The sequence below is a fragment of the Zonotrichia leucophrys genome, chromosome 5, assembly GCF_028769735.1.
Source record: "Zonotrichia leucophrys gambelii isolate GWCS_2022_RI chromosome 5, RI_Zleu_2.0, whole genome shotgun sequence".
NCBI lineage: Eukaryota > Metazoa > Chordata > Aves > Passeriformes > Passerellidae > Zonotrichia > Zonotrichia leucophrys.
In genome coordinates this window covers 41,371,863-41,388,876 of record NC_088175.1, presented here as the reverse complement: position 1 = coordinate 41,388,876, position 17,014 = coordinate 41,371,863, and the positions used below count along the sequence as shown (strand labels likewise).

General features: G+C 41.3%; 1 protein-coding gene across 1 annotated transcript in view; it reads left to right on the top strand.

Annotated features, from left to right (window-relative positions):
- Window positions 1-339: 339 nt before the first annotated feature.
- MOB2 (MOB kinase activator 2) overlaps window positions 340-17,014 on the top strand; it is a 109,265-nt gene continuing 92,590 nt past the window's right edge. Inside the window, exon 1 of the mRNA XM_064714750.1 lies at window positions 340-559. Coding sequence (XP_064570820.1) covers window positions 543-559 — 17 coding nt within the window. The 5' untranslated portion in view covers window positions 340-542. The remainder of the gene's footprint in view (window positions 560-17,014) is intronic.

The window sequence follows — 17,014 nt, the reverse complement described above, 5'->3', positions numbered from 1 at the left end:
TTGGTCATTTCTGCAGGATAGTCTTGGGGCAGACCCTGGCGATCCCGTGGGAATTCCAGGTTCTCATGCCCGTCTCTAATTAACACATTAATTTGCCTTGCCAGCGCTGTCTCAGAAGCCGCGACACGGCGTGTCCCAGCGAGAACGGAGCCCTGCGCTGCGGGCACCGAGGCTCCCGCACAGGCCCCGACTGACGCGGGGGTCCCGGGCCGGGGGAGCCCCCGGGGGTGCACGCCCGGACTACACCTCCCGGCGTGCCCCGCGCGGCGGGGCGGCGGGCGGCGCGGGGCCGCTTCCGGGTTGGCCGGCGCGGTGTGTTTACTTCCGGCCGCGCCAGTGCGTGAGTGTCAGCCCGGGGGGGGCACCCGGCGGCCGCCCCGCCCGCGGCCGGGGAGGGACCGACCGACCGACCGGGGCACGGACCGACGGACACAGCGGCCGAGGGAGGAGCCCCGAGCGCGCAGCGGCCCCGGCCCCCATGAGCGGGCGGTGAGCGGCGAGTCGGCGGCCGCGGGAGCTTCCCGGCGCGGCGGGACCCAGCCATGGACTGGCTGATGGGGTGAGTGGGGCCCCCTGCGCGTCCGTCCCGCGGGGCGCTCCCGGGCGGCCGAGGCGGCCCCGGCGCCGGCAGCCCCAGCCCCGCGTGCGGCGCTAATGACTAATCAGTTCCTGCCCGCGGGAACGGCAGCGGGAGCGCGGCTGCGGCTCAGCCCCGGGCTCAGCCCCTGTGCAGCCGCCTGCGGGCACCGCGGGCTGCACGGGAGCCCTCCTCTTGTCCCGAGCCGCGGCTCTCTGAAAAAGTAACTTTTCCTTCCGTTTTTGCGGAATAGGCAGGCCAGGTGCGGCAGCTCTCTGTGCTTGCCACTCGTACAGTGTGCGGCTAATCCCCCTGCGACAGAACATCGCTCTAAACCCAAAGGCGTGCCAAGGTTTAAATGGCTTTCTGTAGGGAGGAAGAAGAGACTTCGGCAGAGATTAACGCCAAATCAGAGCCACGCCAGGGGGCTTGGATAGCCTGGGATTAATAGTGCTAATTACACAGAGACAGAAGGTAGAGAGCTGTTTGCTGCGGGTTTTAGGTCTGGAAACCTCAGTGCAGGAGAGGGAGATGCAGTTGATGGGAGTGACCTGATATGCTACCAGTATCCCAAACGAGATATTCTCGGTTGCTTCTTGCATGAATTGCGCTGGCGACCTGCACTCAGGTGAACTGTGAATAATTATGCTTCAAAGTCGTATGAGCACTTGGTTTATGCTCCAGCAAAACTGGCGCTGCAGTGATAACCTGCTGCCCTTAGTTTGTTCTTCACAGCCGCTCCTGAATGTGGGCTTTGCCATCTAGGTTGCCTCGTTTCCTTACACTGATGTGCCTAGAACAGAAGGTAAACTTTTGTGGCAGCTGGTGGATGTGGTGTGTGTTTAGAAGGGTCATTGGCGTGCGTGCTCCTTTTGTCTGCAGCTGATCTGTTTGGTGCTGAGAGTGCACTTGTTACTCGCCTTCACATGGGTCTCATCCAACTCTGGAACCAGCTGTCCATACAAAGTTTCACTGTGAGTCTGACCCCGCACTCGCTCAGATGGAGGGAATGCCGAATCTCTGTGGGGTAGACACGGATGGCTGGCTTTTCCTCCAGCAGGCTGGGCAGGGAAGGGCAGTATTTGTGGCATGTGGAGGGGTCTGGGTGCCATGTACTGCAAGCCTTGTGTCTTGTAATTCACAGGGCTGCACTCTGTTGTTAGACGGTGTCAATGAAAATAGAAATGACGAGCTTGTTTTGATGTGTTTTGTAACAACCGCAAAGCACAGGTGGTCTGTTACACTGACTTTGTAAAAGTAAAAGCTGGAGTGTCAAAGATTGTTACTGTAATTACAAAAAAAGGTCAAACCCAGGACTTATGCAAGTTACTTGTATGACTCAAAATACTACATGCCCCACTACAGCAGCTGTACCTATTCTGTGCAAATTACATTGTAAAGCAGAAAAGAATCAAGGTTTATTGTAGCCACACTCTGAGTATATTAGGAGGATGGTTTTCTTATGAAAAATATTTTGGGCTTCTTGAGGTCACTACAAAAAATTGGCTTTTGTTCTGTACTTTTTTACCCAGGGTGGGTGGATCCGCCATGTGTGGAAAAGACTTGCCTGTTTTCCCCATTGTAATGGGAATGGATCCTGAGTCATTTGTGTGTTACTCGCTTGTTCTCAGCTATTTCCTGATATGTTTCACTCCTGACCAAACCCAGTATTGTCCCACTGATGCTCTTAAAGTTTTCTCCCTTAAAACGCTGCTAGTTCTGTTTGTGCACATTTGGGGGGGATGGTTGTGTGCGATTATGGCAGGAAGGGGGAGCATTGATATTTTGAAATGGGAAAGGCTGGAAGTCCTGGGGGACCCATTCTTATTCCCGGCCAAGTTATGCCTGCTGTTAGCAACTGTGTTTGTAAATGGAAACATCCGTCCTGCTGCTTGACAAAGAAACTGGGGACATTTGTCTGCCCAGGCAGAAGTTTGGGTAATGCCACTTGCTCAGCCTTTCTTTCAGTGGGAGCTTCAGCTGTTTGGGTCTCTGATGTGAGGACAGGACTGAAGAAAAACCTGCAGAATAATAGGAAAACAGGTCTATCCCAGTAACACATTAGTTGGTGTTGATGCCTCTGGCAAGCAAAATGTATTGCTCTGCTTCTTGGTGGTATTTCTTTTTCTAAGTGTCCTCACTACTAAAGCCATTGTGATCTTTCTTATTCCATACTGCATTGGGAAGGTGGTGGTTTGCAGTTTCAGCTTTCCATGTGCTTTCCCTACCCCTGTGGAAGGCCTTGGATGTCCCCTTGTTGGTTGTGCTTTCTTAACTTTTTGGTGTGTGAAACACCCTCTGTGTTTTGACTTTGTATTGCTGAGAAATGATCCTTGGAGTGCAAGTGTGTTAAATTAGGCAGCAGCAACAGTTGCTCCTGTTCTAGATCTCGACCCTTCGAGCTGGTGTCGCCTTTATCTGATAAACGTTTAGAGTGAGATCTGCTTTATTTCTTCTTTTGGAAAGGGGGGAAGGGTAAGTGCTAATCATTCCACCGAGGGCAGCAGCCCCGTGCCTCTGATCGCCTCAGAGTACTTAATATACAAAAAAACGGAAGCTGAGGCTTACAAACAATAGTGAATTTATTACGGATTAACAAACTGTACAGACTTAGGGGGTCACACAGCAAAACTTCTCTGGGTGCTGCCTGCTGTTCAGTCAAGTGCTTCAAAATCCAGTCAAGTCCTAAGGAAAAAAGCTGAAAAGAATGAGTGCTGGCATGGTAGGATGCTCAGTTTAGTACCTAAGTAAAGGCAGAGTCTTTTCTGTGGTTGATTAGTATATTTGACCCTTCCACTGAATGCAACATTAATACTGATGTTGTGAACTCTGTGGTTTCTTCTGTGCATTCTCTCCATTTAAAAAAAAGACCATTTTGAGCTTATTTGTCTTACAGAGGATGTATTTTAAGTCCAGTTTTAACTAGAGATCAGTGTTGCTTAATTGCTTTGCTCAACAACATTTACCAGAGATCCACATTACCCACTTTGGAAGAGATTCCAAACTTTTGTGTTACAAACAGCATTGATCTGCTCTTGAAGTTCAAATTAGCAACAAAGGCAGGCATTGCTCCTTCACTTATGATATTTTAAAACAAGGTGAAAAGTAAGTTTCATAATTGGCTCGGGGTAAAACATATTAGTGGTGCTAATAAACCTGATGTGGTTTCCTCTTCAGCAGTGCTGTCTGATGCTGCAATGCATTTTTTCATAGAAAAGGAGTATTGGGTACTGTAGTGGTTTTGGTGAACTGTTACGTAATAAGGGAAGAGAGAAACAAAGTGTTTTACAAACAATTACCAATGTTTGACGCAATCATAATTTGAGCTTCATCTGCACTATAAACTTTGTAGTTTAGTAGGTTAATAGACTAAACTGATTGAAGCTGAGAGAGATGCTTACACTGATTTGATAGATTCACAGCTCCTTCTCCCAGCGTTGATTATAGTATAAGTGTAATAAAGAGAGAGAGGCTGTCTGCAGGAGGGATTTCTTATCCATTTAAATTTTAGGTCTTGTTATCCATACAGTCATGCTATCCCCGGCTCAGTTATTTGTTCTTTCATATGTTGACCTAGTGACTTGAACAGAAGGGCCTAAAAATGGTTGAAGACTATCTTTTCTCATATTGCACACCTTCAGCTTTGAGAACAGTTAGAGAGAAACAATGGCCTGGAAAGGTAAGGAAAACAGAAATGGCAGAAGAAGCAAACTTCTGGTGAGGTCATTTGTGCCTGAAGACAGCACAGACTATTTCTGTCTACTCAGGTGGTCTGTGGTCTGCAAGACCGAGCAAGTGGCTGCAGCTGTAAACTGAATAATGTCTAATAGAAACTAATAGCCCTCACACTTGCAGCTTTTACTTTGTAATGTCAGTTAATCCATTATAAACACCACATATATGTGCTGCCCTGCATAGTCTTCATCTCATCGGGATGGGTCATTGGAAAGTATGTTGCAGTGAAATAACACAGTAATTATGCAAATTCAGTCTTTTTGAGTATATGATATTCTGATGATTTTAAAAAAAACAGTGGAAGAGAACTTCTCAAGGTCAGCACACTGCTGGATTTGTTTCGTAGAGGAGACTTGTAAGTCATGCATTTATTTAATTCAGCTATAACTGTCAGGGACTTAAATTTAAGCTGTCAGTTTTTTCACTTGTTTCAGATACAGGATTTTGCCACATTACCCCTGTGGTAATTTTAAAGGCTAGAAGAAAAGTAACACATACTACTGTTTTGCTGTCTTCCATTCTGCATTTGTGGTGGGGTCTTTAAGAAATGCCCTCACAAGGCCTTAAGACACTGTCCAGTTCAAGATGAGCTGTGGTGAAATAAGAATAATACTGTCATGCAGAGAAGTCCTAACCTTGAACCAGAACAGCTGAGGACTGCATGTGAGAAAAGCACACCACTGTTCTAGTTCTGAGTCAGTAAAACCCAATATGCTGTTTGTCACCTGTTAGACTAAATCTTTGTTGCTTTTGAATGGGGTGCACTGTTGTAGGATATCTCAAGCTGGAAGGGAGCCATAAGAATCATCAAGCCCTTTAATTGTAAGAAGTGTATTTTGTGGTGGGAGCAGTGAGAAATCATCCAGCAAGCTTAGCTGTCAGTTTGGCTGGTGCATCATACAGTTGAACCTGCCTTTCTCTAGCAGACCTTTATAGAAAAAGTAGGTAATGGTTTTTATCCTGGGCACTGTTCAAAACTGCCTAATTATAGAAAATATTTCTATTAAAAGGAAGAAAGGAATAACACTGAACATTCTTCAGCTGCTGTAGCTGTAGGGAATGCTTTCCTCTTTCTTCCCTTTAGTCATTTCCAGTGAAGAAACTCTTCTGCCTTTATAAGGCAGTCTTCCCTCTAGAAACTGCTGCAACCTCTCACCTTTCACAGCTTGCATGGTGTGTGCCTTTGTTCCGTTTTTTAACTGACCTCACAACAGGTGTTTCCCTTGCATTCCATTCCCTGCAGATTCTTGGCTTCACATGCCATTTTCCCTGCTTTAAGGGAGCTGAAAATAACTCAGAACAGTAAACCAGACATGTATGGTCCCATTGGGCAGGAAATATTCACATGCTCCTTATTTGCTTCCATTGATAGGTGTAACATTACCTGTGGGGTCCCAGGTTGCTCTCCCCAGATAAATCTGGGTCTGTCTGTGAGCCACTGGCACTCCATTCACTGCTTACTGATGGGACTTCAATATTACTTCAAAACCTTAGCAGACATGAGCAGTGCCTCTGCTAAACCAGAGCTTAACTGTGAAACAACTACATAATGCTGTCTGCAGGTAAAATTAGATCTCCATTAAATATTAACTTGTAATATTCATTAGTATGGTAGTGGAAATGTGCTGTTACTTTGAAATGTGAGTTTCAAGGGCTATTAGATTTGTAGAAAAGGAGTCATGACTGTAAGAGAGCAATTTAAATTTTCCAGGTGTGTTGTTCCCTTATGTCTCCCTGATTCTGAAAGTGCTCAGTTAAATTACTGAGATGGTCACTGCCAAGGTTCTTCTTTTGTAGTGCAGAACAGGTTGCACATAACTGCAGAGCCTTGCTCCCTGAAGAGCCCTGGTATAGTTAATTATTGATTTCTTGGAGAAAATGCCAAATAAATCCTGCATTTTAAAACCTTTGTTACTTTGGCAAACCACAGAATATAAGTTACTTTAGTGAGTACAGTGCACGTGAATGCTTGTTTTATATTTTTAGAGTGTTCTTTTTCCAGTATGCTGAGGGGCAAGAAGAATAGATAATTTTCAAGGTATCTAAAGTAAAAGGAACTACTACTTTATTTAGAAAAAGAGTTGAATATTCTTTAAGTGTAGCAATACTCATTCCTTGCATGTCTCTGCATGTTACCCTCTTTCCTTTGCAGTAGCATCAGGATTCAGGAAGACTGGTAGCTTAAGATGCTCATCTGAATGAAAACAAATCTTTCTCTTTTTTTTCTGCCTTGTTTCCTCTCCTCAGGTTAGTTTTCAGCTAAATGAGTTCCTGCAGCCTGTTTGTGTGGCTACATGAATAATGTTGACAGCACGATAGTGTTTGTGAGAACAGAAAGCTTAGGTAGCACTTACTTTGGTGGTAGCAAGGACTTAAATCAGCTGAATGGAATCATGTAGTAATGTGGTTATTAGTGGTAATTACTCTGAAAATAATTAGTGATCTATCTTCTGGTGATGTATCCTTCTGCTTGAATGTTGGGAGGAGCTGCAGAATGTCTGAAAATAGGAGATGCCATGACTAGGCTGGTACCCTGGCACAGGCAATGGCATCAGAGCACTGTCACAGTGTTACATTCACTTTATGGGTAAACTATAAATATACTCATTGTGAACTGGATATGGATGAATAATTCAGACTTCACAATTGGCAGTAAGTCATGTTTCATCTACCTGAGGGAAGTGCTGCCTGTGTTGTGGTGTGGATGTGGAGCTGGGTGGGATTCTGGGTGCCTGGCTGAATCCAGCAGTCTGATTCAAGAGCGTGTTCAGGAAGCTTGGTTCATGCATGATGGCCTGCCTGACTTTGCCTATTTCACTGGCAGTTTCCATCTGTTACATCTGCTGGAGGTGGGCCTGGGGAAAGCATATGTGAAAGAGTAAAATTAATAAGAGACTGCAATTTTTAGATAGCTGTTTATACAAGTTTGAACTCAGTACTGTCAGATCTATGTATTTTGCCATCACTGATGACCTATCAAACAACTTTAATATGTGGTTCTGCTAGTGGAATACTACTGAAGTGATCTTGTCCATTGTTTTTTACCCATTTACAGTTGGTGATATGGTTGTGAAACTTGCTTGCTAGGTTCTTTTTTTTTAAGTCCTTCTTAGCAATTTATTCACTCATCTTACTCTGCAATTACAAAAAAAAATTAGTTGTGTTCTTAACTGTATAAGAAATGAGTAAATCTGATTATTTAAATTTATTTTTGCAATTGTGTTGTTTAGAGTAGTACTGGGAAGTGTTACATCAACTGAGACTACTTGAGGAAGAATTGTTGCTTCATGGCCGTGTTCTGACACCTCAAAGAGTTGTAGTCTAGGAGCTTCCCTGTTCCTGAGGCTGTGTACAGTAATTTTAAGTAATTTAATTTTGCAGCTAGAATGATGAATGTAACTAAATACCTAAAGAGCGGTGCGATAATTTTAGCATTTGGAGGGGGAAATATGGCAGTTTTCTCAAAAGTTAGTTTCCTTTTATTCTGTCAGCCAAGGGAAACTGGTCAAGGTGCAAGTTTATCACACAATCAGCAAACCTCTGTCTCTGGTTGTGGAACAAGAGCATTGAACACACACATACATGCACACAATAAATAAACCCTGAACCAGAATTTGGATACAATTTTCTGAAGAGTGGCACACATTAAACTGGAATCAAGACAGGGATGACTGTCATAGATCAAATTCCTTCTTACTCTGAACACTGAAAGAGTAAAACCATTAAACTAGAATGTAAGCCTGCAGAAAACTGTATCTTTAAATTATCCAGGTCTGGTAACTTGAGCTCTTCAGAATATATCTGCATGCTTTTTAATTTCTTTTCCCCTTCCTTTTTGCACTGCTTAGGTTATAAAGGTGGTCCCTGAATACTTTTATCATCAATGGTCAGTGTCTGGATCACTGCTGTCCCTCTTCTACACTGAAATGTGTAAGTTCTTGGGTGTTCTATCTGAGAACTCCTGTGGTATTTACACATAATGAACAGAAGTTGTGTGAAACACAGTTTGCATAGAGGTGATCTTGGCTCTTTTTTTCTCACTGTTTCAGTTCATAAATTTCAGTCTAGAATTTCCTCATTTATAGAACTTTTCTTTTACATGGTTCTTCATTACTCAGCATGGAGTTGCTGAGGAGAGGCTTTGTTCCTTCTTAACAAGTTATGCAAAACTGGATGGAGATGTTTTTTTATGAGGAGGTGTCTACTTTGCAGATGGGCTCAGGTTACAGGATTAACTCTGTGGTTTCAGGTTTGTGTCAGGTAAATGATAAATAACTTTTTTCTTTTTTTTTTCAGTCAATCTTCTGTCTGATGATCTCCAGGTGTTGTTGGAACTGCAGTCTATGAAACCTTCATGATCGTAATATTTACTATAGTGTTAGTGTGTGGCTGGTTTCCGTCAGATATAAAAGGAACCAAGTTTGTAGTGAGGGCTAATAACTTTTATCAGACCCACAAATATACTTGGGAAAGAAATAAAAAGCTTCTGGGCATGCTTGTATCCCTTGTTTATGTTAATAGACTGTTTTGAACAAAACCATGTTAATAGTACAGTTCCAGGTCAGCTGGAGAAATCTCACCTGCTGGTTGAGCTGTGGATTGGTTCCTTTTTAAGGAGCTGACCAGCCTACATTCAAAAAGCCACATTTGGGCACTGGTCTTGCTATTTAAGGTTATCTGCATGCCTTCTAGGAAGGGAAAGAGGTTAGAAATGGAAGTATTTTGCAGGTTCTGTTCTAAGGTATACATACCCTCAGATGGCCCTAATTTTTTCCAGTGTTGTCTTACTTTGTTCTGTGATCCAACCTTTCTTGGTTCCCTTGTAATTTCTGGTTGGGATGCCTAAGCCAATCTGCAGTTCTGATGTTTTTATGGTCTTGTCTGTATCTCCTTTTTGTTGTAGCCAGATAATGCCATTTTTTAAAAATTAGCTGAGTTTTAAGGTTTGGGAGTAATCTGACAGCTAAGAGGTGAACAAAAGAAATAATGAAAGGAGTACTTCAGCCGAATGACTGTAGCTGATTTTTTGTTCAGTTCTAGCCTTAATCTTGCATTGGGTCTGTTGGACACCCCTCTGCTGCTTGATTTGCTGGGCATTAAAAAGTATTCTTTCTTTTGCACAGTATTCCTGGATGGGCATCTTACAGGAGTTGTTCTTACTTTGTCCCTTCTTCACTTGATTATTGTGGTGCCATTGGTGATGAGCAATTTTTGAAGACTAACCTGAAATTTCAGGGTTTTTTCTGATGTATTTATGAATGTTTCTTATTAGGCATATGATGGGCTTTACCATGTGGTCTGGTGTAACACAGGTTTTAGCTTTGAGTTATGGGTGCTATTCAAAATGCTGAATTGGGTGATTTGCATTCTTATAACCCCAAAGCGTCTGTACTGAGGTTTTCTCTCTTGCCCCACCCTGATGAATATGAAGGTACTGGCCTGAGTCATTTGAGCTTGTTGAGGCTTGAGCAAGTGGAGTAAAGTGCTACAAAAACTCATCTAAGAAAGGGGAGATTGTGGGTTCATGCTTGTAATGTACAAGAATTTAGGTATTTAACTGCAAGTTTGTAGGTAATATCCTTGGTCTGCCTTTTAAAGGGGACCTGTTTTCACACAGTACTGTAATAAGCTGGGAGTTTTTGGTTTTTTGGTTGTGTTTTTTAATTGTTTGTTTTTCCAGGCTTGTTTCAGACAGGATGTGCACAGTCATCCACTAAAATGTAGGCAGTTGTTGCTATATGTGGTATAACTTTTTAAGTGAGCAGGGTATTATTTACATGTTCACAGACTTGTATTTTCTCATTGTTAATAGAATCAATGTTTCTGTTTAAATCAAGTTCCTCTTGGTTTTAGGTACAGTGAAGACTTACCAGCTCTCACTGTTTGCCTCCTTGGGAATACTGGCAAGGAGGCATCTTGTTAATGAAGAACTATTTTCTGCAGTTCATGAAACACATGCAATATAATCCACTGTCTTGCAGGACCAAATCACTTGCTGGGGCTTTTTTGTTTGTTTGGTTTGTTGGTTTTTTTTAGTTGTAATCCATTCTATAATTAAAGGAGAAATAGTCTTACGTAGCAGATGTATGAATTCCCATGTTTAAACATTTTATTCTTTAACATGAGGGGGGCGTTATTATAAAATAAAAAAGTTGGCAAGTGTTTCATGAGAAGGAAGTAACTTTATAATAAAGACAGACAAATTTAAACACATTGGTTATACTCGTTTAGGTGTGTCATCTATTCACAGCACTTCTGAGCCAAGCTGAAAATGTAAAAAAAAGGGTGTTAAATATTTCAGTAGGCATAACGATTTAAGCTGACATGGAGGTTGCTTAATTTCTGAAGGACAACTCCCATGAAGGTCTTGATGAGTTTTAAAAGATGCAATTCAACTTCATTCCTTTGACTTCTTAAGTGCCAAAGCATTCTTTCAATAACAAATGGTAGAAAAAAAAATTTAACAATTTGAAAAACCATCCTGAGAGTGCATGAGAGATATCCCCAGGCTGATAGCCCCCAGTGCTAAAAACAGCCTTGCTGTCTGAGTATGCAGATTTTGAGCAAAGAGGAAGCAAATACAGGAATGAGGATGGTGTTTATACATGTCATAAAACTTCGTTAGCAGACATCATCATTTCCTGTCTGGGTTTAATAAAGGAATGATAATTATTTTCCATTATTACTAAGAGCTTGATATTTTTTTAAAAATACTACACACAATAGTATCTTATGTACAGTCACTGTTGGTAATTGAACCGTAGCTGTCAAAACAAATGCCTGAAGAACTTGGATCTGGGGAATTCCAGTCCATGCTTGACCTAAGAGAGTGATTTATCGTTCATCCAGATAAATGTCTGTGGCCTGCCTTGTCCTGTGCTCCCATTTAGCAAGCACAGGCCTGCAGCAGGCTACCAGGTATCACAGGACACTGTGTTCCTGTCTCTGGGCACTTCTCACTTGCCTGTGCCTGCAAAAATTACGGCCTGCCCTTCAATCCTTGTCCAGTAGTTCTTGTCTTATGGCTTGTATATAATATTTTCTTCTCCTTCTGGATCTGAGGTTTGCTTGGGTCTGTGGCCTTGCAGACAAAGGGTCTAGTCCTAGTTGTGCCAAAAATCAATGTGTGCACTTTGATGCATCACAAGTTAGGTCAGAAGGTGGTGCTGACCAGTCTGAAGTTAGGGCTAAGGCAGGGAAGCACTGGTGATGATGGAGGCTTGAACCTGAGGGCACCAACTACCATGTCAGTGCACCCTTTGTGGGCTGCCCAGAACCTGAGTGGGAAGGTTTTCCTGCTTTCTGGAGGGCCCAGTTTGATAGCGTGATGGAAAATGAAAGGTGGTTAGGCTGAAATGGGCAACTTTGTGCAAAATTTTGTCCTCTGCTGTTACCTTTGAAACTACAGTTCAGTAACTGTTCCGTGTTTTCTGCTCTTACTGTGTCCATCAGCTACTGTAGAAGTCAATCTGGAGGTAGTCAAGCTATGAGCAATGGAACAATGGAGAAGTCAGATGTTGTGATGAGGGGCCAGCCTGCAAGTGCAAACCAAATCCACCCAGAGCTTTTTGTCCCTAGCCAAGTGAAATAGGAAGATGTACTTTTTGTTTCCTCCCTATTCATCTTAATTCTCCAATTCACTAACATTTTTCTTAAGTTTTTTTAAAATGACTCAAAGTTCTAGTAGTTCTACAGGGAGAAAGTTGATTAAAACTGTGTGGGTACTGCTGACCAAACAATGGAGTAGATTGGTCAGTATTCAGAAAAATAACAGGGATGATACTTCCTAGCTTTGGTATGTTTTTGGATGAAAAATAATGCATTGTTACCAAAGGGTGTTGCAAATCTGAAGTTTCTCAAAGAGCCTGAGTAAATCAGCTCTTCCTTATCCTTTTGCTGGTTTATGCCAAAGTATCTAGACTTGTTACACGTAGAAAAAAATAAGGCAGGACTCCACAGCTGTGGGAATAACTAATGCAAATTGGATCCATGTTCCCAGTGAAAGTAATAAAGTTCCTGCTTACAGGAACTCTCCCCATGACTTGTTTCCCTAAGGTCCCTGGAGAATAGTGGTGTGGGTGGAGTGTACAGGACATGAAGTAAAAATCCTGTGTGATAAACCTGTCTAAAAAGGAGTCTAATCTCCAAGGGAGACAATGGTTATCGTATAGCCATGGGCTACTCATTAACTTGTGGTTCCTAAACCAAATATTATTCCAGAGTGACAGCCAGCTACTAACATGAAACTATTACTTTTTAATCTCATTTTGGATTTGCTTTTTTTTTGCGCCAGTTTTTGAGGTTTAGTAATAAATTGACAATGTGAGTTTCACAGCAGGCGCTCAGACCTTCAAAGAAAGAATGAGTTCTCCAATATGCTCTTGTTACAAAATCAAACTAAGAAGAGCTTCAGGTTAGCTAGGTTTCAGTAAATACTTTTTCTGCTTTATCATATGGATAAAAGCAACAGAAAGCTCAAAAATAAGGGGGGGAGAATAAGGCAAAAGCGGATTTAACGGCAATTGACGTACCAGCATACTTTGACAATAAAGAACAATTTTGGTGTATTGCATGACATGAGAAGGTTGGAATAATAATAAATAGGAAGAATTTTTGTATACAGCCCATAGCTGAGCTGAGGATTTAACTTCTGTGATTCGCTAAGGTAAATAATGAAATTCTGTAAAGATTAACGACATTAGCAAGAGTGCTAGCAGGGATAATGCTGGTTTTCAGTCCATGCATCTAAGCCGAGCAGTCAGTTGGGAAGAAATTTCTCTTGGGATGTGGTGCTGGGCAATTAGCTACATTTCCAGAGATTTATGGAGTCTTCTGACTCTTCAGTCTTCTGACTCCATAAATACTGTCGGCTATTATCAGAATGGAGTTGTGGTCTTGGTAGACTGTTGTTTTGCATTATGGTAGTTCTGAGATGCAGAGGTAGATATTGAGAACATATTTACTTAACAGCACAGTAAAGCCTAATATTTTGTTTGCAAATACCTCCCCTTTTCATGTACAGGAAGTTGAAATGCTTCACGAAAATCTGATTACTACAGAGCGACAAGAATGTAACTCCCTTCTAAAATACCTCTGGTAACACTCATTTCCAATATCTGTTTCTTACAAAAGTACTAAATGTACTGGTGTTTAAATCTGGAAAAAAAGCAGGTGTTTGTGTTTGGAAAACTTAAAGTGCTCATGGAATGCCTTTCCTCATGATATTTAAGTCATTTTAAGCACATTTTCACCTCCAAGATGTCTGACAGAAAGATTAAGAAATTGATGCCTCTTTTTCATTGTTTTAAGTTAACACCTTTTTGACTACGGTCAAATTTTTCAGATTTATTATTCATGAAGTCAGCTGTCTTGTTAGCATATTTCATTCTTGCACTTGTTTAGGGGCCCTGAATTATGGTATGTGGTTCTGAAGGATGACATAAGTCACTCTTCTCCTGGTATTTGCTGTTCATTGTTGAAATGTCACCTTTGGGACTGTGACTATCATTCGACAAATGTTAATCTTTCCAGTAACTTTTAATGATCTTGATAATGCAATGATAATGAGAGAGGAAGATGGAAATGGTTATTAGGGGAGATGATTTGAAATTCTATGGACTTTAAAGTATTCCAGGATATTAATACTGAATCATGGTGGCGCTCTTGCTTTTATTTCTAGTTTTCTAGAGGTGAAAATGTGCCACTTTTTCCCTTTCTTCCCCAGAAGGAGGTAAGAATTAAGGTAGAATCTGTTGTTTTAACATCATCAAGCATAGAATGCAAATTTGGCAGTGAGACCCCTTGGTTGATATGTGAGTTGTATTATTGATCTCCTGTTGTTTCTGTAATCTGTACTTGCTTGTTTTTCTTATGCTAGGTCTTTTTCAAAGGCAAGTATCTACTTGTGTTTTCAGAGAAGCCAGATGGTACATTGGCCTTGGTGGTCTTGAATCTGCAGTGTTTCCTGAACAGTTTAAATACTTGAAACTTGCTTACTCCTCTTGGTTATTCTGAGCTTAAGCTTTATAAATTTATATAAACTTCTGTCACAATCTGAAGAATTGTTTTCAGTCTGCTAATTTTTTTTTGTGATTAAAACAAAATAATGTACTACAATATTAAAGTTTAGGCCTGTTTGCTAATTATAATGCTTGAATGGGAATTACTTTTGCATCTGGAAATAGGAAATAAAAAGATCATAGGTTGAAGGTGCTTTCCCTAAATGTAATTGCCATTTAAAATTATGTAAATGCCAAACTGAAGTTTCTTCAGACAGAATGCTTAGTGTGAGGATCTGTGATAAAAAGAATGATTGAGGTTTTTTCTCATTAGATGACTGCTTTCCCTGTTGATGGGATTTTGTTGGTGTGAGTGCACAAGAGAGATCTCAGTATGTGTTCTAAATGCACTTTGTATTTTTCAGTTCTACGATTATTTCTATGGCACTAGCTTCATAAGCCTACCTTTATTTATGTGGTATAAACAGAGGAGAAAATCTTGATCAGGAGACATAGAAACACTAAGTATGTGGAAGAAGACAGAATTCTGCTGGGTATTGCAAGGACTACTATATAACCAAGCCAGTTCAAGCAGCTGATCAGTTAAATACTACCTGTGATTTGTTGGTATCATGCTGAGAATAAATCAGGTTTGTGTAGTGACTGGAAATGACCTTTTTACATTCCTTGGAACTTTTTGCACTTTAGGCTTATGAAAACCTACTGCTTTTCCCTGGCTTCCTTCTTTAGTAGATTTTAAATAAAATTGTTATGAAAATATTGTGTACAGGTTATTGCGCCTGTAGATTTCTTGAGGATTTGCATTGGTTTAGGTAATTCTGTTCAAAAGGTAACTAAAGTATGCGTTGCAGTGTCCAACATTTGAGTCTTGTACCTCTGCACTTCCTGGTGAGATTCAATTTTCTTTAAAATACGGTAGAACTTGGCTCATTCAGGTATTACATTCTCCCGAATATCTTGGAGAAGATGAAGTCCTGAATCATCTAAAGAATCACCTTGTCCTATGCCAGGGGAGCAGACGAGGCTGTAGCAGCTCTTACAAGCCTTTAATAAGAAAAGGTGTGCAGATTTTTAAAGTGCTGTCTCTGTCCTCTTTTCTTTAAATGATATAGCTTTTAGCAACACAAACCAGTGAAGAAGTTGCTGATAAATTCTTTGGATAATTATAAAAATACTTCACATCTGGGAGTGGAAGGAAAGGAAAAAACCAAAGTTGAGCATCCAGTACGTGCTTCCTCAGATGCACTGTGACAGCAGCATCTGTAACCTTCCTGACAGATTTCAGTGGGTTACACCTTGCCCAAAGAAAAGCTGTCTGGATTTTTAGCATGGCTGTGCCAAAGCAGGAGGTTCCCTTTCTACAGGGGAGAACTGTTGCTTTCTATTGCTCCAGTTTCTCCTTCCAGTAAGTTTACTGAGGACAGCATTTCTCTTACCTTGCAATAATAAACAGAGCTGACATAAGCATGAAGTAGGTTTGTTTTTGAAGACTGCTTATCTTAAAAAAGCCCCCAAGTAATGATGGTGCTACTTTATGTTGATCCATGTTAAACTACAGTTGTGGCTGTTCTCAGTGTTTTGAGTGCTTTTAAAAATAAATTTGTGTTAAAAAAATTTTGAATGATTGTCCGTATGCCCCAGTAGCCCCTGCTTGCTTTAATTTTCACTACTGTGACTATGAGGGAGATATTTTTACCCAATATCTGACAAGTGAATACAAATTTCTTCCATATGTGTCATTGCCATAGTTATTTTTGGTTTTTTTGGGTTTTTTTTTTTTTTTTTTTTTTGTCATAGCTTGATATTATGAGAACAAAAGAAAGCTGGGGACCCTAGTGAGAATGTTAGAGAGGGATTAATGGAGCCTTGTAGCTATGGAGTTAAGCTGGGCTTCTGTTTTCACTGCCAGTGACATCTTGATTTATGCGTACTGGGGATGTTTTAAAACACAGAAGCCATAGGAAATAAGACAGTTTGCTTCTAGCTTGTGTTTTCTGCAGGGCTTCTTGGCTTTGCCTTCCAGTTAGACAAGAGTATTCAGAGCATAACCTTGCTGTTCCATCCTCTTGTTGCTGTTTATTTGTTTGCGTATGTAAGCTTCGGCTTAAATTTGTTTCCCTTGCCAAAATTCTGAGATGAGTAGGATGTGCATACAAAAAAAAAAAAAAAAAATCTTCTGTGTACATCCTGTTTTCAAACAATGTTATTTCCTTCAGTGTGAATGAGAATATGGCTCCAAGGGTATCTTCTGTGTGACCAAGGTGGGGACTGCTAAGGAGAGAAGTGCACAATACAGGGTGTAAGAGATGAGCAACGTGGTTTTAACTGATGGGTGGACTTGCCGTTCTTTGAGTAGTTGTGTACTACAGATATCTAAGTAGTCTAAATTCCAGTTCAGGATTTGAGTTTGTTGGGGGGAGGGTTGTTTGTTGGGGTTTTGTTTGTTGTTCTCAGGGTTCATAGTAAGAAAAAGGTGGTCAGTGTGGTAGGAGTTAGAATACTCACGCTGTCATTGTGGAGCAGCGTACCCGCAGATGAGCTCGCACAAACGCTGTAGGCAGCAGTCTGGAACAGGAATATAAACTTCTCCCATCACTTATTCCAGAGGTGCGGATTGCTGAGGTAAGCAAGCCTGCAAAGTTGAGATGGATTAGCTGTAAAGTAAGCGTTAACTACTGTGAAA